The following is a 25,074-nucleotide window of genomic DNA, read 5'->3' as shown; positions in this document are numbered from 1 at the left end:
ACCTGAGCGCAGGAACCAGAGAACAGCACAGGCACATCTTACAGGTAATATACTTTATCGCTCCTTCTCTGAGTAATACATGACTTGATGGGGGGCAGCCCAGGGCCGGATGTTCAGTCTGAGAGGTCAGTGTGTGAGCGGGATTTGGGGCGGTGTGTGTGCCAGTTTCGTGGGCTGGTGCCGTAAACATCTCTAAATAAAGTCTAGGCGGCGGCAGCAGGCAGCGCGGTGGATGCTGTCATCTCACTGCATGCAGCTTCGGGACGCGTCAGCGTTTGTATCTTTTTGACAGGAGATGCGCTTTGTAAATGCCTCTGCCGCTTGAATCTAATGTTACCACTCGCACTGACGACAGCAAGCTCTGCAGCCGAGGTTTCCCACCACTCAGAGACCTCCCAGACAGCAGGCCTTACAAAGGCCAAAGTTGCTCCGTTTACAAAGGGCCACTATTTTTACCACCCACTTCACAAATGTGGAGCACTTTCATTTTGGGACCTGGGATTGTTTTCTGCCTCAGCCCGTACCCGGGACAGCCCAACCGGGGAAGACAGAGCCTGACCCTGGGAGGTAAGAGACAGCCTGACTAACCCTCCCTGGTAAACACAAACCGACCCTAGTAGGTAAGAGACAGCCTGACCCTCCTTGGTAAAGAGAGCCCGACCCTGGGAGGTAAGAGACAGCCTGACCCTCCAAGGTAAAGGGAGCCCAACCCCAGGAGTTAAGAGACAGCCTGACCCTCCCTGGTAAAGAGAATCCGACCCTGGGAGGTAAGAGACAGCCTGACTAACCCTCCCTGGTAAAGGGAGCCCGACCCTGGGAGGTAAGAGAGAGCCTGACCCTCCCTGGCAAAGAGAGCCCGACCCTGGGAGGTAAGAGACAGCCTAACCCTCCAAGGTAAAGGGAGCCCAACCCCAGGAGTTGAGAGACAGCCTGACCCTCCCTGGTAAAGAGAGTCCGACCCTGGGAGGCAAGAGACATCCTGACTAACCCTCCCTGGTAAAGGGAGCCCGACCCTAGTAGGTAAGAGACAGCTTGACCCTCCCTGGTAAAGGGAGCCCGACCCTGGGAGGTAAGAGACAGCCTAACCCTCCAAGGTAAAGGGAGCCCAACCCCAGGAGTTAAGAGACAGCCTGACCCTCCCTGGTAAAGAGAGTCCGACCCTGGGAGGTAAGAGACAGCCTGACTAACCCTCCCTGGTAAAGGGAGCCCGACCCTGGGAGTTAAGAGACAGCTTGACCCTCCCTGGTAAAGGGAGCCCGACCCTGGGAGGTAAGAGACAGCCTGACTAACCCTCCCTGGTAAAGGGAGCCCGACCCTGGGAGGTAAGAGACAGCTTGACCCTCCCTGGTAAAGGGAGCCCGACCCTGGGAGGTAAGAGACAGCCTGACTAACCCTCCCTGGTAAAGGGAGCCCGACCCTGGGAGGTAAGAGACAGCTTGACCCTCCCTGGTAAAGGGAGCCCGACCCTGGGAGGTAAGAGACAGCCTAACCCTCCAAGGTAAAGGGAGCCCAACCCCAGGAGTTAAGAGACAGCCTGACCCTCCCTGGTAAAGAGAGTCCGACCCTGGGAGGTAAGAGACAGCCTGACTAACCCTCCCTGGTAAAGGGAGCCCGACCCTGGGAGGTAAGAGACAGCTTGACCCTCCCTGGTAAAGGGAGCCCGACCCTGGGAGGTAAGAGACAGCCTGACTAACCCTCCCTGGTAAAGGGAGCCCGACCCTGGGAGGTGAGAGACAGCTTGACCCTCCCTGGTAAAGGGAGCCCGACCCTGGGAGGTAAGAGACAGCTTGACCCTCCCTGGTAAAGGGAGCCCAACCCCAGGAGTTAAGAGACAGCCTGACCCTCCCTGGTAAAGGGAGCCCGACCCTGGGAGGTAAGAGACAGCTTGACCCTCCCTGGTAAAGGGAGCCCGACCCTGGGAGGTAAGAGACAGCCTGACTAACCCTCCCTGGTAAAGGGAGCCCGACCCTGGGAGGTAAGAGACAGCTTGACCCTCCCTGGTAAAGGGAGCCCGACCCTGGGAGGTAAGAGAGAGCCTGACCCTCCCTGGCAAAGAGCCTGACACTATCTGGTAAAGAGAGCCTGACCCTGGGAGGTAAGAGACATCCTTATCCCCTGGTAACGACGAACACAAACAGCTAAACCCTCATGGTGAGTTTGAGAAACAAACATCCTTGAGCGTCTCCAGCACAGACAGCTTAATGTCCCTTAGCCCCCGGCGCACACATCAAAGCTGGAAGAGACAGACTGACCCTCCAAGGCAAGAAAGACTACTTTTTCAATGCAGGGTGCAGGTTCACCCTCCCAGGTCAGCCTGAGCAGAGAGACAGTCTGAGACTCCGCCCCAAGTACGATGCAGCCTCATTTAGGAAAAGAGGGGGTTTGACCCATTTAGTCATAGGTTAGACCCTGATGGTAGAAACACACAAAAAGAGGTAGAGTGACTGATAGACGTCCTATTTATGTTTTCCAAATGTAGTTTCAGGAAAGGAACACAACTACTTTGTAAAAACGGCCCCCACCCACAACAAGTTGTGGCATGCTTCATCATAGGGCTGCTACTGACGCCTCTGCGCCAACCAACGCTAGAGGCGGAGCAATAGGGAGGGGTAAACAATACAAACTGTGAAAAGAGAAGGGAAAAGACAGGATCCTACTAAAGTGCAGACATATAATGAGTTAAAACTGGCTATGGGATATCTTCCTAATACTTTTATTCCTCGATTCCCTAGTCAGATCTAAAAAAGGTAGAAAAGATACCTTCAGATGGTGGTGGTGTGAGTAAATTAGGTACTGCCCACCCCTCCGTTCTGCATAGAGGTCAACATGTTTCTGCCGGTTTTAGATTTTTTCGGCATTCGTCAGGACAAACTGGATCCCTATGCTGCTTTTCCTATTTAATCCCCTCTAGTAAACCCTCTTTACTGAGAACTACTCCACCTGTAAGTCTGGAGTTGTTGGTAACTTTACTCTTCCAATGGAAACGAGTTTATTAAGGTGAATGCTAAAACTAGCACTGGAGTAGAGGGCGGCCCCCTGTAGTCACACTTTCGTCAAGGGTGGTACACCGCCACTTTAGTCAGTCTCTCCGGGTGCCGAGGAATAAAAATATTAGGAAGATATCCCATAGCCAGTTTTAACTCATTATATGTCTGCACTTTAGTAGGATCCTGTATTTTCCCTTCTCTTTTCACAGTTTGTATTGTTTACCCCTCCCTATTGCTCCGCCTCTAGCGTTGGTTGGCGCAGAGGCGTCAGTAGCAGCCCTATGATGAAGCATGCCACAACTTGTTGTGGGTGGGGGCAGTTTTTACAAAGTAGTTGTGTTCTTTTCCTGAAACTACATTCGGAAAACATAAATAGGACGCCTATCAGTCACTCTACCTCTTTTTGTGTGTTTCTATAGTGTTTGAGGAGGATGAGGTAGGGTTGTAGCCTTCTCCCCCTTCCTTCCTTTCTTTGTGTGTACTAGACCCTGACGGTGCCAGAGACAGCCTGCCCCTTAGTTCTAACCTAAGAGTGCACGAAACAGTCTGGCTGTCCAGCCGTGCAAGAAACAACCTTGACATCGCAGCCCAGAGAGGAGACAGCACAATAGTCTCATGCAAGAAACAGCGTTACCCTTTCAGAAAAGAGACAGCCCGCCTCTCCCAGGGATGACGTAGGCTGGCCCCGACAGGGTAGAGACAGTCCGAATTAGCATTCCAAGAAAGGACATTCTGATCTGCCCAGGACAGAGGCAACCCATCCCTGCCAGCCCAGGGAGAAGACATCCAAACTCTCTCATGATAGAGACAGCCTGCGTCACATGATAGAGACAGCCTGCGTATCTGACCATACACATGAACCTGAGAGACTCCGACTCTCTGATGTAAGTGAAACATCGCCCCGACTAGCGAACCAGCGCCGCAGTATATCTGGTCCCACCTCTCTGCCTTTCCAATTACCTCGACCACCCCCCACCCCCACCACACACACACACACACAACCCAGCCTTCAAGTATTTAATGGACTGCCTTCGGGACCCAGAAAACATTTGCAGATAAATAAAACAACTGCCGTTTCTGGAAAAAATCGACCTGCACTCTAAATCGCCTTACCTCTCATGTAAGAGTTATTTTGTGCACCAAAGAGACATCACGGCGATGTCATGTGAGACAGCATGCCCCTCCCAACCGTGAGAGCAGGGCACATTCCTCTCAGGTGAAGACAGCTCCAGACTGCCAAGTGTTTGTCGCTCTCAGGCAAAAGACGGCCCTAACTCTCACAGGAATTCCTGGCGAATGACTGTGGGGGTGTGGCCAGTAAATTCCCCAAGACTTTTGATCCTGTTATGCATGTTGCTAAACGCCCCCCACACCCCAACCCATGATAATTATTGATTAATATATAAAAAGGGAGGCACAGGGGACCAAACATTTTAGGGCCCCGTCCCGCCAAATGGCGAGGTTGCTGAATACCAAGGCTGTCCAGTCTTGAGTCCACTGTATTCTGCTTTATTTCACCCCTCTACACTTCTTGTCTCTTTATCCCTGCTTTCTATCCTTTGCTACAGTGTCCTGTTTTTCTTTTCCTTATTTCTGCTTTTCGGCCATTCTCCCTCTTGCTCTGATGATGAAAAGTGACTCGTCCCCAGAATGCGTGCTGGTCACTGACGGCTCATCATTGTTATGAATAGTGGGGTGAGCAGATGCGGGCATACATGAGCATAGCCACTTCCACCCATCCCCTCACCAGTGTGTGCACACTCTGACATGCATCCACTCACCAGCGCGCACACCCTTTGAAATCCACCCACTCACCAGAGCGCGCACTCTCTGACACCCATCCACTCACCAACGCGCACATTCTCTGACATCCATCCACTCACCAGCGCGCACATTCTCTGACACCCATCCACTCACCAGTGCGCACACTCTCCAACACCCATCCACTCACCAACACGCACACTTTCTGACATTCATCCACTCACCAGAGCGCACACTGTCTGACACGCATTAACTCACCAGCGTGCACACCCGCCGACACCTATCCACTCACCAGCGTGCACACTCTGACACCCTTCCACTCACCAACGCGCACACTCTTTGACATCCGCGCACTGACCAGAGAATGCACTCTCTGACACCCATCCACTCACCAGCATGCACACTCTCTGACACCCATTCACTCACCAGAGTGCACACCCTCTGACATCCGTTCACTCACCAGCACGCACACTCTGACATCCATCCACTCACCAGTGCACACTCTCACATCCATCCACTCATCAGCGTGCACACTCTTTGACATCCACTCACCAGAGCGCGCACTCTCTGACACCCATCCACTCTTCAGTGTGCACACTCTTTGACATCCACCCACTCTCCAGATCATGCACTCTCTGACACCCATCCATTCACCAGCGTGCACACTCTGTGACACCCATCCACTCACAAGCACGTAACCCTCTGACATCCATCCACACACCAGCGCGTACACTCTCCGACATCCATCCACTCACCAGCATGTACACTCTCGACATTCATTCACTCACCTGCCGCACACTCTGACATACATCCACTCACCAGCCTGCACACTCTCTGACATCCATGCACTCACCAGCCTCACGCTCTCTGACATCTATCCATTCACCAGCGCACACACTTTCTGACATTAATCCACTCACCAGCACGCACACTCTCGGACATTCATCCACTCACCAGCACGCACACCTACTCACACCCAGCCATGCACAAGCACACTCACTCACAGTCATCTGTTCACAAATGCACACACTCACACACCCAGTCACAAGCACAAAAACGGACACACTTGCTCACACCCATTCACTCATGCACAAATACACATACATACATAGATACACGCTTACACCCAAACATTCAAAAAGCACTTACCGGGCTGTGGCGAAGACAACGGGACCAGCAAGGGGGGGCGGGAGAGTACAAAGGCACTAAAAGGCGCTGGAGGCATAAAGGAGGGAAGGGGAACATAGAAGATCCGCTGCCTCCTCTCATTGGTTAACATTGTATTGGTTCAGCCCTAGGAGGGACGGACCTTCCCTTACAGACTGGGGTGGGGCCAGTGATACTTGTTGACCCCACGCCACTCCGTGACGAGGGGTCATTGATAGACAGTCATCCCTGGGCACTTCAGCGCTTAAACCTGATGCACTAAGGGCTGACTGTTTGTGACGCTCCCTCTCATCAGAAGGGGGAGGACCTCACAGGGCTTTGCTGGACTGATGAGGTCACTGCACTAAGTACTGTGAAATCTTCAGTCCAGCAAAGGATGGCTCAGGTTTTCAGGTGCCTGTGAAGGCGCATGTAAAGCACTTGACTACCTGACCCTGACATGGTGAGTGTGTCTCAGGTGGACCTTTGGTCAGACTGACCGACATAAATCATTCTTTGGAAAACGGAGGTGGGGGGAGCCCTGCTGCCCACAATGAAGGGCCACGCCTGGTGTCCACCACCTGCAAATAAAAGCACACATTAAGTACTGGGGAAGCTCCTTACGTTGCCAAATCTTTTTCTAATGATGATATTCTAGTAACTCAGGCACTAACACCAGCTTCTACCTACTCACTCCTAGGACTGAGGACAAAATGAGGGCCCTGCTGATCTGCGTGGTGGCTGCCGTCTTTTTCTTCCAAGGTGAGTAGGTCTCCTACATTAAGGGGAAATGGGGTAGAAATGGGGGGCAAGGGTTTGGAATGAAGTATGGTAAGTGTTGTTTGTGAAAGGCAACTTGCCCCTGCACCCCCTGAATGTAAACACATGGGGCCACTTCTATATTACAGGCCCATTGCTTTGTGAAATTGTAGACCCCTCAACTATGCAAGTATATTAAACTTCATCAGCCTTCCGATCTATTAATAAGTGCTACTTAACAGTGCTTAATATGTAAAAGAATAGGTGCTGGTGTCCAAGTTTTGCTCCACAGCCCTTCTTGTATTGCCTCAATCTTTGTGAAACTAAAGAAAGACTGCACTGTATGTCCTGCTGTTCTGTGAACTAAGGGAGCATCAGTATGGACCAGAACAGTGAGAGAGAATGGAAATTCTTGGTCCCCAGGAATAAGTGCTGGTAGAGCCCACTGGTGACCACCGGCACAAATTAAGTAAGGATTACATTCCCTTACATATTTTTGTGGTGCCTTTTCAATGGACCAGGGCTTGCCAACCCCTCCTATGAAATCTATTGATCAAAACTACCCGTGTTCGAAACCACTACTATTTTATATCAACCAAGCATGCTCAACCGGTTTTGAAAGGAAAACCCCTTGGAGGCCAGCACAAGGTAATTGTCTCCTCTGTGCATCACCAACAACCCAGCACAATGCCTGCCATGCTTCACCTCCACCGATATTAGTGTTAGCTGACTCTACTACAAATACCGCTACTCGACTTTCGAACTTGTGTGTCGGCATACATTCTGTCCTGATGCCTCTCCAAAGGCTTTTTTCTGACCACAATCAAAACAACGAAAGAGTGTGCCGAGGAATTATTGGTAGAGCACAACTGCAGAAACCAAATAGGTTTCTTTATAAAGCCCTCACTCACCAACCTGGTTGGTGACATGCTTCATCATTGGGCCCCACCGGGAGAGGCCGAGTGCCACCCCGGTGTGCTTCGACGCCAGAATTACTGAGGAGCTGGTTGTGTGTGTGGTGGGTAGTGGAAGTGATTGTTAAAAATGTCTGGTTTGTGTCAAAAAATAAACTTTATTAGAAGCCAAACAGACATGTATAAAAACAAAGTGTGGGACGTAAGAGCTGAATAAAATGTTCAGCCAGGTCCCTTATGATACGGTCAACATGTTTCTGCCTATGTGTGACTCCCGCAGTGGAGAGGAACCGAGTTTATTATGGGGTGTAGTCAGGATCTACACCATGGGTCTCAGGAGGGGGGTGGAAGCTACAATGGCACACCGCCCGCTTAGCTAGGCACCCGCTTGGCACCTATGAGATCCCTCAGTAACCGGACCCCGATGTATTTTTCACCCCCCTCCCGAGACCTATGGTGGAGATCCTGACTACACCCCATAATAAACTCGGTTCCTCTCCACTGCGGGAGTCACCTAATAATAATTTTTATTTTTTGATATATAAATAATTTTTATATTCGTTTCACACTTATAGCCTCAGGTCAGGGTGGGCCTTAGCGCGCCCATACCGCCGAGGTTCTCATGCCCCCCCCCACTTTTGGTCCTGACGAATGCCAGTTTATAATTAACACATAGGCAGAAACATGTTGACCATATCATAAGGGACCTGGCTGAACATTTTATTCAGCTCTTACATCCCACACTTTGTTTTTATACATGTCTGGTTGGCTTCTAATAAAGTTTATTTTTTGACACAAACCAGACATTTTTAACAATCACTTCCACTACCCACCACACACACAACCAGCTCCTCAGTAATTCTGGCGTCGAAGCACACCGGGGTGGCACTCTGCCTCTCCTGGTGGGGCCCAATGATGAAGCATGTCACCAACCAGGTTGGTGAGTGAGGGCTTTATAAAGAAACCTATTTGGTTTCTGCAGTTGTGCTCTACCAATAATTCCTCGGCACACTCTTTCGTTGTTTTGATTATGATGACTTTGGGGGACTTAGAGTGGCCCATTTTGTTGTTTTTTCCCTCACTCTCTTGCTGTTTTCAGCAGCTTTTTTCTGACCACTTCAAAGCCAATTATATCAAAGAATTGACACGTTTCCAAATCTGCATCTCCTTGTGGATCATACCATCTCTGATATCTGCTGAATTAAGCGCAAATTAGAATAAAGAGACAAGGTGCATAGAAATTAAATGAAATGCCAGCCTTTGTAAAGTGCACAGTTACCTCCGGAGAGGTGTCCCCGCGCTGGGGGCCGTTGGGAAGATTATGTGAGCTATTACCCAGAGTCACAAGGTGCTGGGCTAAACTGCCGCCAGCGATCGAACCGTGAGCCCCCGTGTTCCGGAGTCAGCCTCCCTGGCTGCTGCATCACACCTCTTCCCAGACAGAATAGGAGAAGAAGTTGTGGGAAGAGTCAGAACGGAAATTGCTCTTAGTCCAACACCCACATTGCACATTATGAGTACATATAACCTTTATAAGGCTCTGCAACCTCCTCATTCTCATCGGCTATTTTGCATTTTTTCCATTTTTGCAATACTTTTGTATGAGTGAAGAGTCTGATAGATTGGCCGTGCACTCCACCGGTGGTAGCCGTAACTCCATTGGGCACTTAGGGCAGATTTACAAGCCCCTAGCGCTGCCAGTACATCACTTTTTGTGATGCACTGGCAGCGCATTACACTGCCCCATATTTACAAGGACAGGAAAAGCCACCCTGCGTCGCTTTTCCTGTCCTTCTAAATATGGCCCCTTCACACACAGCACTCTGTGTGAAAGGGGCGTTCCATGGGTGTTGCTGTTGGTGTTCCCACGCAGCACCCATGGAACCAGACACATTTCCAGATTTGCGAAGAATCGTAAATATGGAAATGCGTCAGTATGCTACGCCACCCTAGGGGTGGCGTAGCGGGGCGCATCAAGCAGAAATGTTTTAATTTCTCCTAGTTTATTTCCTCTTTCAATGCATGCTGCATTCTACAGCACGCATTGGAAGAGGAAAATTCCTGTAGTGATTGTTTTTATGCAGGAAGGTGCCCCAACATCCCAACACCCATCCCAACACCTCTTCTCTGCAGTCCTGATAAACCTCTAAAAGAAACTCTAAAGGCCCGAAAAATATCCAAGATAATAAACACTCTTCCCAAACCTACGACCAGAGCTGGCCGTTGCTAAGAGAGCGCCCTGGACGAAACCACATTTGGCGTCCCCTCCACACTTTTCCCTTGACCAAAGTCATCATAGGGAGACCCTATGGAGGTCTGTGCCCTGCGTGTGGGCCTAGCAGGCACGTGCCAACGGTCGGCCCTGCGTTCGGCCAGTGCTTTACGTCGCTGAAAATGGCGAGGGGCGTCTCTGAAAGTCGGGGGGGGGGTCTAAGAGGCATAACTAAGAGTCACATATAACAAACAGCCTCTGTGACTGAGGGTATGTCCTAATACACGTAGCCTAGATTCACTCCTGATAACTTCTAGCCCAGTTGGTGCAGTTTCGCAGCCCTACTGTGACAATAAAAGCATTCAAAGCAAGGCCGCTCAGCACAGTCCAGAGCTTTTAGTTTTAGTTTTTAAAATACAGTTAAGGTCGGGGCTCGTGTTGGCAGAACCCCCTCTCAACATGGAACACTCCAGGGCACAGGTGCACATTTCAGCATCCATATGCTGAGCACCCTAGCTAAGCTTTGCCAGGGGCGGCTGGTGGAATTTGAAACTGGTGAGGCGTATGCAAAACTAATCAACATATGCGAGCGAGCGCAGCGAGTGAGGCTGACGGCAGAAAGTGGTGTTTGGGGGGGGGTTCTCCCCACGTGAAGAAATTTAAAAAAAATTGGCATCTTTTTGGTGCAATTTTCAGCACTATTTCTGTGATAAATGAACTAAAAATTCAGTTCTTCTAGGCATTTATAAAAGAGAACTCATACATTATTTCAGAGAATTTCTGGGTTGCCAAGCAAGTCTTACTTTTGAAGAGGGCTAGGGTACTAAGCAAGACTGCTTTGGTTCTACCCTTTCCAATAGAAACCACTAGTTAGCAACATGAACAAGTTCACTGGACAAACCTGGCGTCTAGGGAGAGTCCCTCTCCTGAGAAAGAAATTTAAAAAAGATTGGCAAATGGTGCATTTTAAAGCAAATGAATGCAGCGATAAAGCAAGGCTTATTAAGGAGTTTGAACATATAGTCTTGAAATAAACACATTAAAAACTGCCCCGTATCTTCTTGCATTAATTTGTTCCACAGTTACTGTAATATGTAAATTGTTCTGCATGACAACTTTAGCCCTTTAAAATGTATGCTTGCCCAGTGTCTTGCACTGCATGCAGCATTAAGTTTGGAAAAATATGCTCTAACCAGACTTCGGGAAGCACCCACAGCTGCCCCAATATCACCAAACACCTGCAGGCAAGTAATGTCAGTTCCCTTTCAAACTATCCACAGCCACCACATATGACCCTTGTATATGTTAATCCAACGAACAGCCTCGCATCGCACCAGAATACAGGACTGGAAAAAACTGTCAGTCTCTTGAGCGCGACTGAAAACTCGAAAGCGATCACACAAGTCCACACAGTTACGCACTGGTTCTTCTCGTCATCAGAGTTCCATTTCGATAAACACACATTTTGTTTTCTCACAGATGGGTAAATTCTTATTTTCGGACAACTAAGTACATCCTGACAGACACTGTACATTATTCATCACAGGTACTCGAGTTCATCAGTAGACACACTATGCAGTCATCACCGGCACATTCGACACACAACTGCAATGGTTGCGGCAGGCCAACATAACATCGAATTAAAAGGCCGTGGAGATAAGTAACCAATCATCCACAACAAGGTAAAACACAAAACCACTCAAGGAGACAAACAGCCATTGATAAAGTGCTCGTGCTTAGTCATCGGTCTGCTCTAAAGTGCTAGCGTTCACAATAAATGCATTGGTTGCGGCTGGCCAACATAACATCTAATTAAAAGGCTGTAGAGAGATGCAACAAATCATCCACAACAAGTTAAAAAACAAGACCGCTCTAGGAGATAAACCGCCTTTGATAAAGTGCTTGTGCTTACGTGGATAGGCTGCCGCCACGGAATGAGGCACGAAGGTGCGTGCAGTGCAGCGTGAAATCCGACAGTCCTAATAACACATGGTAGAGCCACGCCAGGCGAGTTGCCCTTGGCCCCATTTACCAAAGGCTGCGGGCTGACCTGTTTTTGTGTGCATTGCTGAAACATCTGGCAAGGCTGAGGGATCGCGGGTGCCTCGATACACCACAGCACATTGGACAAGCTCTTATGGAGGCCATCTGCATCAAATAATGGCTACCTTTGGATAAAGTGCCAACACTGAAGTGGGGTGCTTCAGAGCGCTATTTGTAAGACTGGGCGTTTATATACAGTGCATACCAGAAACAGAAAAGCTTTAAGATAATATGTTACTTCTGTCTAAACCAATTTCAAAAAGATGAAGGCTGTGTAAGCCTTGCGAGGATTAGAACCTGGGAAATGCTGGTTATGTACACAAGAGCAAGTGTGTTCAACTCACTGAGCTATCACACCAGCTGACGACACTGTGAATAAGGAACTCGTGTTAAATGGAAAACACAAAAAAACAATGTAAACTCAAGATGCATGTACAGAGTGATCTGTCAGTTGCAGAATGAGGAATGTGTTGAATGTTGTAAGTGGAAAGTATATGTCTATTCAGAATATTGTTTCTAAGTGCCTAGCTTTAGCCAGGTGTGGCCTGCCTGACCTATACACTACCTGCTCACCATGCAGCAATCTACTGTGCTCTCGGTTTTACCAGTGGTTCCCCCTCTATCGACTCTTCCCTGAGTCTGCCTCGGGCCTTCTTCCATGGATTCAGTGCAGTAGATGTGTTCTGGTGACTACATTAATATCAATGTCTCTGGACCATGCAGGCCTGGAAACTAGTCCCGGCTGCCTCACTTTACACAGTAATGTGTCATCCTGTGCAGATTACGTTATCATTCTGAGCCTGGATTCTCTCGTCTGTCAAAATCGTAGCACTTGGAACTGGCTGGAGGCCAGCACTAGGCGCTTCTTATGCTCAACTTGCAGGTGCCCAGAGGTGATTCTGATCGCAGTGTTGTGATACACAAGTCTCCGTTTCTCTCACATCAGTGATGGACACCAGGCGCGCAACACCCATTGGACTCACAGGGCTTCAGCCCCCCCCCGTCGTGTGTGGCAGCCCGGGATGAGACACCTTCCCGGGCAAAAAAGCAGCCGCACCCGAGCACTTCACAGGTCTTTAAAAGACCATTTGCATGTTAATGAGGCCTCGCTGTTGTTTCACCCCTTCTAAGAGCCCCTGCAGCTCCACTCTGCCTATTGCTTAAAGTTCAGCCCCCCCCGAAATTTTTGTTCAGCCCCCCCCCGAAATTTGGCTCTAGTTGCGCCTCTGATGGACACATATTAACTGTGTCTACAATCACATTTATTTATGGGTTCTATAAAGCGCCAAGCAGCAAGCTGAGATGTGCAGCGGCTCGGTGAAGGCCGGGTGTGAGGCCAACCGTGTCATTAGAACTATACATGAATTTACTCGAAAGCTAGGCTTTCAGGCAGCTTCTGCAAGCTGGAATTGTCGGGGAGAAGTGTACAGGATAAAATCGTCAGCATAGAGCCCTCCCCCCATCCCCCCACCCCACCCCAATGACGGGACTACCAATGAACCACCAGCACATGGCACGTAGAGGAGCAAGATCACCAAATGTTAGGTTGTGTGCTCAGAGGCCAGACTCAGCCCTGGCTACCACAGCAGACCACCACGCGCTTCCAGTGACAAGGCCAGCAATCATGACAGCCAACTCCACAAGTGCCTTAGACGGAGGCCGAGGTGTGTTGTTATGGGAAAGCTCAAGATGTGTGTTGGTACACATACATTGCATTGATGGAAAGCACAATTTTTTAAATGTTCTGCTTACCGTATGTTTAATAAACTGGCCGTAAAGATGATAAAACACATAGCCGTCGCCAAGGTAATTTAGCAGGAATCGCTCGACTGCTGACAGTTCCTGATCGTTCGCGGCTCCTTTTTACGAGTCCCTGGCCCGCTTACGGGCTTGGTACGGCTCGGGTCCACGCAGCAGAAGACCACGATTGAATCTGCGCACATGGAGGACGAGTCTCAGTACCAAGGGCTGGGTAGCTGTGAGGTTCCTCGATAACCCCTCAGAGGCAGCGGCGTAGCTCGAAATGACGTCGCCTCTCCCGCAAAAGAGAGAAAGGGGCCCAGAGTCTCCTATATGTAAGAAATTTGCCTTCGGCTGAATAGAGGGTCCCTTAAGGTTTGGGGTCCACCTGCACTATGCACCTGCTCTGAGGCCCAGGGCTCTATCACATAGTATGGAATGTTCACCCTAAGTCACTAGGCCTATAGTCTTTATACATGCGATCTCACAGCATAGTGCCTGAACTCCTATGATAATGTACCTGGAAGTATAGTGCCTAGTCCTCTCATGATGCCCTTTTAGCACAGTGCCTGCAGTCAGTCGCGGCTCGCGGGAGGGTGGGGGGGGGAGGGGTGTCGCGCGGGGGTGGGGGCTGGGGGAAGGGGGAGTGTTAAAATAAATTTTAAAAATCCTACCTGAGGTCCTGACTCCTGAGCAGGTCCGCGCCGCCTCGGGTCCGTTGGTGCCTACAGCCCCTCTCAGCCAATCCTGGCGCTGCTTTCAGCGCCAGGATTGGCTTAGGGCACGGTTACTGCTCGCCCGCCTGCCCATTAGGAGACCGAGGTTTGAGCCTTTTCTCAACCTTCACTCTCCTAATGGGCATGCGCCAGCCAGAGCAAACACTAGTGCGCATGACTGGGCACAGCGCGAAAATTTGCTCACCTTTCCCACTCATGTGCACTTGTGCTGCTGCCTGTTGTGTTGCCCCTGGTCCGTCTGACAATCATGTCAGTCAACATGACGCCGGACCGCCCACCCCCTTCAGACTCTGAAGGAGGTGGGCGGTCCGACGTCATGCTGACTTACATGATTGTCAGTAATCCCTCGGCGTCTTTCAACTTAAGTAAACTGATTCAGTTTACTTAAGTTCAAAGACGCCGAGGGAGCTGCGGGCGGGGGGTGCTACGCCCTAACGCCCTAATGGACGCACCGCGGCTGCTTGATACTGTAACTGGGTGTCTGTGTGTGTGTGTATGTGTGTGTGTGTGTGTGTGTGTGTGCACGCACGCGTTGCTCTGTGCATGAAGGGTGCATGCACTGTCGTTCCTGTGCTAAGCCTGCAAGCACACCGTGGTATAATATTTTCACTGCACAAAAGCCATCAAGTTTTGCAATGTCTCAAAAAGAGAACATCCCTTTCGTGCACTTCTTGTAAAGCACTTTCAGAAAATGCATCTGTCCCATGGCCTATCAAAACGAACGTGCAACTCTTTAGGGCTACAGGCAGGGCTTTATGTGGATAATAAAAACTAGGGGCGGGTGTCTATGGGGGTGGAGTATCTCAAAAGGGCGTGGCCGATATAATTGAGGGCGTGGCTCAAAAACATGGAAGCTAAAAATCTGTGCTTAGCATAGTGTGCTGCCCGACTGGTATTTTGCTGCTTCTGTCACTGCATCCAGATATACAATACAACAAGTAACATTACACCTACAAGAAGTCAGGACTGTTGGCTTTGCCAGTGGTTGTTAGCTGCATGAGATAAATAAGCAACAACTAAAGCTTCGTTGTATATAATATTGAAAATGCTTCAGTTCTGACATGAAACTGAAAGAGCTATACCTAGTCTCATTGAAATCACAGGCAGTGAAGGGTAGTACTGCCCCAGAGTCAGGCGTGCAACGCCTATTGGGCTCAAATGGCTTCAGCACACCCCCCCCTCCCCTCATCGTGTTTGGGAGCCAGGGCTGAGACAGCTTCCAGGGCACACAGACTGCCGCACCCGCGTACTTCACAAGTCTTTAAAAGAGCCTCTGCATCTCCGCACTTCCTAATGCTGGAAGAATTAGCCCTGCCCGAAATGTTTTCTTAGTGCCCCCCTGAAATTTGGCTCTAGTTGCGTCTCTGCCCAGATTTAAGATTTATTTTTTCGCCCTGAGCTCTGAGAGCAAAAAAATGGAGACCCCAATGGGGACCGGTCTAAAGCACCTGCCTCAGAAATTGCGGTGCTGAGCCCCAGCAGGACCCAGCCCACTTAAAGCCCTGGCTACAGGAGCAAATTTCACACATGCCACCCCTCCCGATTCAGGCGGGAGACGCCCGGTTTCTGCATCTAGAAACCCGATGCCAACACTAATTAGGTTACCTGCTTCTCTAATGTGCATCTTCATGCGAGGAAGTTATTTAGAAGAGCAATATGCCCAAACAGCCTTCTCCTCTGATATAGTCCTTGCTTCCTCTACTGACCCGTCACCATTGCTCCCCATTGTACTGAGTTAAGTTATAACACCTGTTTGAAGGTTAGGAAGTGCTATAAAGAGTCTGTTTCGTGTACCTGCCCAGCTTTTTAAACCAGCATTGGCAATGCAATAGGTCTTGCATTTGCAATGTCAATAGCTCAAACTCACATAAATGCGAGACCTATTGCATTGAAAATGCTTGTTCTCTCTTTTACTGAGGGTCGAACTCTACGGATGAGGAAAATATGTGCTGGGGCCCCAAAGTGCCACTGGTGCCAGAGAAGGGTCGGTGCAGAGAGCAGGGAGGAAAGGAAGCAGAAACCTAGGGCAGCATGAAGGTGAATGTGACAGAGAGTGCAGGAGGCAGAGAGCACGTGAAGGGACAGTGCACATGAAGGAACAGTGCACAGTGAACCCAGAGAGTATAAAGGGTACAAACAGAGTGCCGCGGGGTAGAGAGGAGAGGTGGAAGAGACCCCAAGGGTAGAACCGGCACGGAGTACAGCGGGAGGGCAGACAGGACAGGGGCAGTGAGCAGAGGCAGAGAGCATGTGAGGGATAGTGCACAATGAACCCTGAGGGTATAAAGGGTAGAGGCAGAGAGCCGTGGGGCATAGAGGAGAGGTGGAAGAGACCCCAAGGGTAGAACAGGCGCGGAGGACAGGGGAGGGCAGACAGGACAGGGACAGTGAGCAGAGGCAGAGAGCATGTGAGGGATAGTGCACAATGAACTCTGAGGGTATAAAGGGTAGAGGCAGAGAGCCGTGGGGCATAGAGGAGAGGTGGAAGAGACCCCAAGGGTAGAACAGGCATGGAGGACAGGGGGAGGGCAGACAGGACAGGGACGGTGAGCAGAGGCAGAGAGCAAATGATGGGACAGTGTACAGTGAACCCCGAGGGTATAAAGGGTGAAGGCTGAGAGCAAAGGGGCAGAGAGGAGAGGTGGAACAGACCCCAAAGGTAGAACTGGCATGGAGGACAGGGGGAGGGCAGACAGGACAGGGACAGTGATTAGAGGCAGAGAGAACGTGAAGGGACAGTGCACAGTGAACCCTGAGGGTATAAAGGGTGGAGGCAGAGAGGAGAGGTGGAAGAGAACCCAAGGGTAGATCAGGCATGGAGGACAGGGGGAGGGCAGACAGGACAGGCACAGTGAGCAGAGAGAGAAGATGCATGAGAGTCAGAGGGCAGAATAAACAAGGAGAACAGGGAGGAGCGGGCAGTGAGCAGAGGACAGAGATTGAAGGAGACAGATGGTGTGAGGGTGAATGTGACAGTAGGCAAGTAGCCGAGGGGGCACAAAGGATAAAGGGCAGGTAGCACAAGGGCAGTGAGCACGAGAGTACTGTCAGAAGTGAGGATAGGGCAGAGAGCACAAGAGTACGGCAAGAAGTCAGGATAAGGCAGAGAGCACGAGAGTACAGTCTGAAGTTAGGATAGGGCAGAGAGCACGAGAGTACTGTCAGAAGTCAGGATAGGAAAGAGAGTGCACAAGAGTATAGTCAGAAGTCAGGATAGGGCAGAGAGTACGAGAGTACTGTGAGAAGTCAGGATAGGGCACAGAGCACATAAAAGTGAGAGGTAGAAGTGAACGTGGGTGGAGAGGGAGAGCACAAAGGACAGAAGACTGTGGGTAGACAGGGCGGAAGCAGTATCGGAGCACAGGATGGACAGAGACGAGTGGGGGCAGAGGTGACAACAGTAGGGGGCACAATAATTGGGGCAGAGAGCCCCTCACTACTCACCCGCTCCTGCCCCGGGATATCTATAGTCCCTCACTGCTTACCAGCTCCTGCCCTGGGGTATCTACAGCCCATCCCTGCTCACCAGCTCCTGCCTCCTGGGCTTCGCGGCGTTTGATGGCTGAAGGGGAAACCCAAGGCGGGCAGAGGAGAATAGAGGGAGGAGAGTAGGTCTACGTGTGCCTGAGCTCTACTTGTAGTGGTAGGAGCCGTCCGAGATGAAAATCTACAGTGTGGATTTTGGCAAGTAGCACTTAGTTATTTGAGACGTAGTACTGCAATAGTATTATTCTGAAACTTGCAAATTGCCTTGTAAATCGAGCCTATTGTTTATAGTTTCAACAGTCGTAGTCTCTATGGCCCAAACGTACATTTTATCATTGACCGCCAGAGGCAATTTGAACAATTAAAGGACAGTCGCACAAAGCAAATGTGCGCCTTCATCAAAGCAGTTCTGAATTACCTTCGGGTCACGTTCCCACTCTAAACACTAACACTCTTTGAAGTGCAGAGTGACTCTGCACTTCAAAGAGTGTTAGTGTTTATAGAGTGAGAACGCAGACTGGTGCAGAAAATGTTTCTCATTCTGAAGCTACAGGCCCTGCCACGCGTGATGCACCTCTGAGAAGCATACACGCTGATTGCCAGCACTGGGCCTAGCTTCAAAAACATAACAATAGAAATGTTTCTCACGCTAGGCCCTGCTGGCACACAGCGTGTATATTGCTCAGAGGTGCGTGGCACTGGCAGGGCCTAGCTTCAGAAACATTTCTATCTACATGTTGTTATATGACATCTCTTTATTAATGTAATAACTACTAAATTTGCTTGAAAATGCACCATTTACCCACTCTTTTTTCAAAACTTTCTCAGGGGGAGAACCCCCCCAGGCCCCCCTTAAGATGTTCGGTCTCGCTCGATGCACTCGCTCGCCCCGGTGCACTCCGACAGAAAGTTTAGGCTTCACCACTTTCAAATGTCACCAGCCACCACTGCCTGCGATCCATTTTGTGTTACGTCTGACCCGTTTCGTGTTACGCGCTATTCAGGTCTTTCCATATAACAAGGAGAAAGAAAGGTATCAAGGAAATAATACATCAAACATTCAAGAAGAGAGCACATTTAATTACCCCTTCATGAGTATCAAATATTCATTTTGAGTGCATCTGACATCATTTTCAAAATATCACAACAACAGGCGCTTATTCAAAGAAAGACACAATGACATAAATCACACAACATCAATTCTGTACATAACACACAAAATCTACTACACATAACAATTAACCTACATACAGATTCTTTAACATCAGTGTCCCCTTCTAAATTGCAGGCGGACCACTGGGAGGTAGTCGAACACAGGGGGAAACACAGGACCAAGAGGGCAAAAGTGGCCCAAAATATTATAAGTGTCTCAATAACAGTCAATGAATCACTAAGACTCTGGTGACTCCTCCATCCAATGTCTGTCGACGTGACCACGTTTCAGCCAGAATAAATTTATGGCCTCTTCAGGACAAGGTTTGAACAATAAATGTAGCTTCCTAATTTTTATCTTGCGTGACTGCTCAAACAATACACACCAAATTTCTGCCAGCCAGGAGGAACTTAGAGCCGCTGCGCGCACTTATGCACAGGTGTTATTCAATCGATTCGACCACCGGTTCTCCACTATGTTTTCGATCGAAGTCGGGTCGATCTCCGCATACAGTCCTCGCTCCGACGTCAGCCACACACGCTCAATGAGGTGTAACGACCGGGCGTTTCCACACACACATATTTCTCCCTCTTATCGAAGTTGAAATGTTGGCATGTATGAATTATCATAACAATTACTTTGCAAGCAGGCTCGTCAGAATGAGGGCAAAGGAGGCGTTGTTCCTGGATCTCGCATTCACGGCTCCCTTGCTGCAAAATCTTTTTAGAGATTTCAAAGAACAGTTGTTAATGGTGAGGCAGCTAACATGGCAAGAATCACAAGATGGCGTCATATGTTGTAGCTGCTTGTTTTGTCTTTCACGGGGGGATTTTTATATGATTTAGGAATAGTTGTGAGACGTGTGGGACCTAGCAAGATGATTTTAACTCAAGGGCCCATAAAAACTTGTGAAGTGCATGTGTACAGATTTTGTAAAGCAGTGAGGGGTAACTTTGGTGGCAGGTTGTCTTGTAATATATCCCTTTTCTTCTTCTTTCCACAGATGCTGAATCAGATAAAGGTACATCCGGTGAGTGTACCAGGTGGCGGATGGTCATTTAATTGCACCATAGAATGGGTTGAAGCTGGTACTCCACTACTCCACTGCAATGTATAACATCTTACTTCTAGCTACTTGGCAGGATGTTTTAAATTGTTCATGCCAGTTGGAGGAAGTTTATAGCTTCCAGTTTTGTTTGCTCTCTGTTGAGTGCAGTGTTGTGCGTTCAATTGAAAATGCAAAACCTCAAATACCTGAACGCAAAGAAATCCAGGACTGGCTGTGTTAGCCAAATCTGACTTGGGCCAAGTTGAAATCCTCATTCTTCAGCTCTCTCTTCCTCCTCATTCCTTGTTTTTCATCCCGCTCCCCTCACCCTTCGAACTCTCCTCCTTTCCTTTGACATTTCTCCTACTTCCCCTTCCCTCTGTCTCTGTTCTTCATTTCTACCACCCTATTTCCGCCTCCTCCTTTAGTTCCAATGTCACATTTTTTTTTTTGCAAGGTGAGTGGTGAGCATAAAAAAAAGAAATGACCACTGACCTTGCTTGGTGCACGACGTCTGACGTCCTCCTCACTGCTGTCCTGTTCTGCTCTGTCTCCTACGGGCTCCAACAAATCCTCCTAACCAATCCTGGTGCTCCTCTCATGCTGGAAACAAGCTTCAGCTCAGTGCCAGGATTGGATGGAGAGGCCTCTCTCAACACTCTCCAGAGCACTGGAGGCCTGTGCTTTCTCTAAATCAACTGTCTAAGACAGCGGGGTTAGAGAGGTTTAAAATGCACATGTCTGGCTGGCTATTGCTGTCTGGCAAAACCAAGTGCACAGCCAGCCCACCAATCTTCCCTCTGCAGCAATGACCCGCTCCGTCCTGACATTCAGTTTCGGGATAGGTGGATGAAAAATAAAATGGTAATAAATTAACGGTATTATCATTTCATTTTTTATTTCTGGGGCTTTCCTGGGAGGCAGTTTTGGCAGTGAGACGACGCTCCTCCATTCTAATGGAGGGGCCTGTCCTGGTTGAGCCTACCAGACCACGCAAACTGTCTGTTTGCAAAAGACATATTGTGAACTTATTGTTGGCTTGCCAATCTCTTACAGGCACAACTAGCCCTCCCACAGAAGAGCAGTGGTTGAATCTATTGTTTCTATTCTATTCTTGCCTTCTTATTTAATGGCTTTCCTTGCCCCAGCCTGTCCATCTTGTGTTTGTCACGCCCCTGGAGCATAGCTTCTATACCCTCTCTATCTCTGACTGGCTGGCTTCTATCCTTCCACCACTAACTTCAAGGGAACTACATTTCTCTTCTTCGTTAAGCACTCAATGAGAGTGCATGTGCTCCCCATCTCTCTCCCTCGTGTGCTCCTCCCTTCACCAAATTCCCCCACTATGCTCCATGATGCTTCCTCCCTTGTGTTACAAGCTCTCTCCTTTGGGCTTCTCTCCCGCCAAACTCTCTGCCTCCCCTACTCTCTGTGTTTCTTTTTTGCTCGTGTGCCTCTTTTCCTTGGCCCCTTTGCTCTACCTTTTGTGCAGCTTTACCCCTCCCCAGCGCACTCCTGTTTCTCCTCCCAACCTGCTCCTCCTTTTCACTAATTTTTCTCCTTTACTTGACAATCCATGTTGGATCAGAGGACGAAAAAAAATCGTGCCCGCTTCATGTTGTTGGTGCGCATGTGTGATGACACATGCCATCACACAAGCGGGCACCTACTAATGACGCCTACACTCCAGCGCCATTATTGCCCCTTTTTTGCATGTTTGCCCATGCTACACTTCATCCTGCTAATCTTGTGGTGTTTGAGTGCGCCCTTGCACCTCCATTACAATGCACGAGGGACTGTTTAACAGGTACTGAGCAGCCAGCAGCAGCGGGGAGCAAGCACCGATAACAGCATCTGAAAAGTGGATGCTTTGAAAAACCAAGCAAGCTTTTTTTTCTGTAGCATCCATTTTTCAGTTGTTTTTTTTTGTGTGAGCTTGCTCCCTAGCACAGCAACAAGAATTGGTAAAGCCAATAGCACTTCATGCAAACGTCAGCCTTATTGGTTTTCCTAAATGTAGGAGTATCCTCCAACGATAAACTTCACAATGCACTTTAAATACAAAAGGGCCTACTGGACACCCCAATGCACTTTAAGTGCAGCAGTCTCCAATGAACCTCTTCTGCTTTGATTCATTGTTGGAAAGATCAGTAACTCTCCCTCTGCACAACCACTGTAGAGGCTGGAAGAGACAGAGAGTCCACGAATGCACCCAATAATTCATGATGTACCAGGAAGCGAAGCTTTAGAACTAGGCCCAAGGGTGGACATTCAAGTCAAAGGATGGTAATTAGGAGGTCAACTGGAGGCCATATCGTGCCGAGGAGGGTGGCGGTGCCAGGCACGGGTAAAGTTGCACTAGTCTCAGGTGGAAGGGAGTATGAGGCCCAAAGCTGGGAGTATTAGAACCAGGGGTGGCCGGGTCTGTGGGTGGCGGAGCGAGGTCCTGAAGAGGGGGTGGCTTGGCCTACTGGAGGTCACACCTGGTCTGGGGAATGGGTTGGTGATATCACGTCAACGGTAGTGATGCAACCATCTCTTTCATGCTCCTACGCAGGACTGCAGTGCTACGAGTGTATTAGCCCGCCTTTATGTCTGAAGAAGAAGATAGTGACCTGCAAAGTGGGAGAAGTGTGCCAGCGGGCACAAAGGTTGGCCCACGATGCAGCCAAAGTGCCGGAGCCTGGGGATGAATTTGGGACCATCGGTGGAGCTGGTGAGTAACGAGTGGCCAGGCGTGACATTCGCCATCTCAGACCTCACCCGCAATGACATCGCAGTCTCACCAGCAGAGACATTCAACATCTCACCCCGTGAATCAGTCACCACCGCCCCAGCTGTAACATTCACCATCTCTAAGGCAGAGAAATGTACCCTCCAATCCTCAGCTCTAGGATCATTTCCCATCGTAACATTGAATATCACTGACGCTAATATTGACCATGTCACACCTCACCCTCAGTAACATTCGCCATCTCACCCTTAGTAATATTCGCCATCTCACCCACAGGAGCATCCAGCCCTGTCAAGATTCTCCTGTGCTGCTCTAGTCCAGGGTCTTGTAGTCTTGATTATCCCATAACAAAACAGGACTTCAAATCCCAGAATTCAAAGGGGAAAAAAACAGGCTGGAGCAGCATATCATGCAGGGACCAGGGAACCTTGGCAGCTATAAACATCACCTGCAGCAACATTCACTATCTCACCAGCCACAACATTCACTATCTCTGTGGAAATATTCCCCATTTCACCCTCAGGCGCATTCATCCTCTCACAAATGGCTGCCAAACTCTGGCTCTAATACACTGAAGCCTGTGTCAGGGCAATACTTAGTGCATTTTAAATGAAATCCTTAAACAGTTCCTTTCCTCTTCCCTTCTCCTTCTGCAGTCATGCATCGCAAGTGCAACACAGTGGCCGCTTGCCAGAGAGAAAGTAAGAACAAGCTGTCAGTGGTGACCTGCTGCAACCAAGACCGTTGCAACCATTAGGGGCTGACTTCCCGATGCTGCCGACCCATATCCCCGCACAGAAGCATGGACCCCCCTCCCAGCTCACCTGCTTTTGGTTTAGCCCGCGGTCTCCAGGACACGTCGCCACTGGTCCCAACATGCGAAGGACGTCTTATGTTCACTGTTTATGTTTTTTTTATTTGCTTTTTTTGTAAAAAAATAAACATTTCTGGGGCCAGAGAACAGCTCCTTTCTCATACCTCACATGTGTCTTATTTGCTACGTCAGTACTCTTGAAACAAGCATTTGCAATGCAATAGGTCTAGAATTTCTGATAGTTAGAGCTATGACATCGTAAATGACAATGGGGCTCATTATGATGGCGGAAGGACCGCCACCGCCGGGCCGGTTGTGGCGGACCATCCGCCATCATATTGCAAGTCCCCCCGGCCAAATTAGGATGGCGGTGGGAATCATAATGGTTCTGCGGCGGACGGAAAGTCTGTCCGCCATGGTCCCGCAAGGCGGTCCTTTTCCGCCCGCCTTGCGGAACCCGGAACCAGGGCAACATTGCAGCAGTGCAATGCAGGCACCGCCTTAGTGATTAGGGTATGCCCTTCCACCTGTCTTTTTGCGGCGGATATCCCGCTGCAAAATAAGACAGGTGGAGACTGGCTTTGGGGGCCCATTGTGGGCCCCTCTGTGTGTGAAGGGGGGGTGCCGCACACCATCATAATGAGCCCCCAATGTCTTTTACTCGTGCGTTCTGTGTTAGGAGTGCAGTGGATGTATTTGATGTGGAGTAGAATTATTTGGGTTGGATTGAAATTGTTAGTTGAAGAATTGGAGTGGATTTGTGGAGTGGAATAATGTAGCAGGGTGTGCAGGAGAATAATGTGAATAGTACTTATGTGGTATTGAGTGTACTGAAATTATTTGGAGTGGGATTGTGTGTCATGGAGTGTAATTATGTGGAATGCTATTTTGTGTGGTGGACTGGCATGTAGTGGAGTTTACTTATGTGGTGTGCTGTTGAATTTTGTGGCATGATGTGGAATTTTGTGGTGTTATGTTTCATGTAGGTACCTCAATATAGGCTGATGTAATCACCTACCCTTTCACCTATATTCTCCGTACCATTACACTACATAACGGTTCTTAGTACTGACCTTTTACCTAGTCACGGTAATGTCCAGAGATGACATGGGGTTTTCTCCGAAAAGCTTAAGGCTCATTCAATCAATCAAGCAATCAATCAGTCATTTGTAAAGCACACTACATACCCGTGAGGGTCTCAAGGCGTTGGGGGCGCTACTGATCGAACAGCCAGGTCTTGAGCAACCTCCTGAAGGTCAGCAGGTTTTGGGTCTGTCGTAGGCTCAGTGGGAGGGTGTTCCATGTCTTGGCGGCGAGGTGGGAGAAGGATCTCCCTCCAGTGGTTGTTCTTCAGATGCACGGGATGGTGGCGAGTGAGAGGTCGGCGGAGCATAGCTGGCGGTTGGGGATGTAGAAGGAGAGCCGTCTGTTGAGGTACGCTGGGCCGGTCTTGTGGAGTGCCTTGTGCGCGTGGATGAGGAGCTTGAAGGATATCCTCTTGCTGACGGGGAGCCAGTGCAGGTCCCGCAGGTGGGGGGTG

The 25,074-nt window shown here is 49.4% G+C and overlaps 1 protein-coding gene across 1 annotated transcript; it reads left to right on the top strand.

Annotated features, from left to right (window-relative positions):
* LOC146811360 (uncharacterized) lies at positions 1–23,697 on the top strand. Its single transcript, XM_085618476.1, has 5 exons — positions 1–44; positions 6,595–6,656; positions 19,942–19,968; positions 22,544–22,702; positions 23,377–23,697. Exons 2-5 carry the CDS (start codon positions 6,608–6,610, stop codon positions 23,475–23,477), a joined length of 336 nt encoding a protein of 111 aa, XP_085474602.1. The 5' UTR covers positions 1–44; positions 6,595–6,607; the 3' UTR covers positions 23,478–23,697.
* The last annotated feature ends 1,377 nt before the right edge of the window (positions 23,698–25,074 follow it).

Source organism: Triturus cristatus, chromosome 7 (genome assembly GCF_964204655.1).
Source record: "Triturus cristatus chromosome 7, aTriCri1.1, whole genome shotgun sequence".
NCBI lineage: Eukaryota > Metazoa > Chordata > Amphibia > Caudata > Salamandridae > Triturus > Triturus cristatus.
Note: the sequence above shows the minus strand (reverse complement) of the source record. Positions and strands in the feature narration are given on the sequence as shown.

Excerpts from the sequence above, each read along its gene's own strand:
- LOC146811360 (XM_085618476.1), top strand. The coding sequence starts at position 6,608 with ATGAGGGCCCTGCTGATCTGCGTGGTGGCTGCCGTCTTTTTCTTCCAA. Across the intron at positions 6,657-19,941 it reads TGCCGTCTTTTTCTTCCAAG|ATGCTGAATCAGATAAAGGT; the intron begins GTGAGTAGGTCT and ends TTCTTTCCACAG. Across the intron at positions 19,969-22,543 it reads ATCAGATAAAGGTACATCCG|GACTGCAGTGCTACGAGTGT; the intron begins GTGAGTGTACCA and ends GCTCCTACGCAG.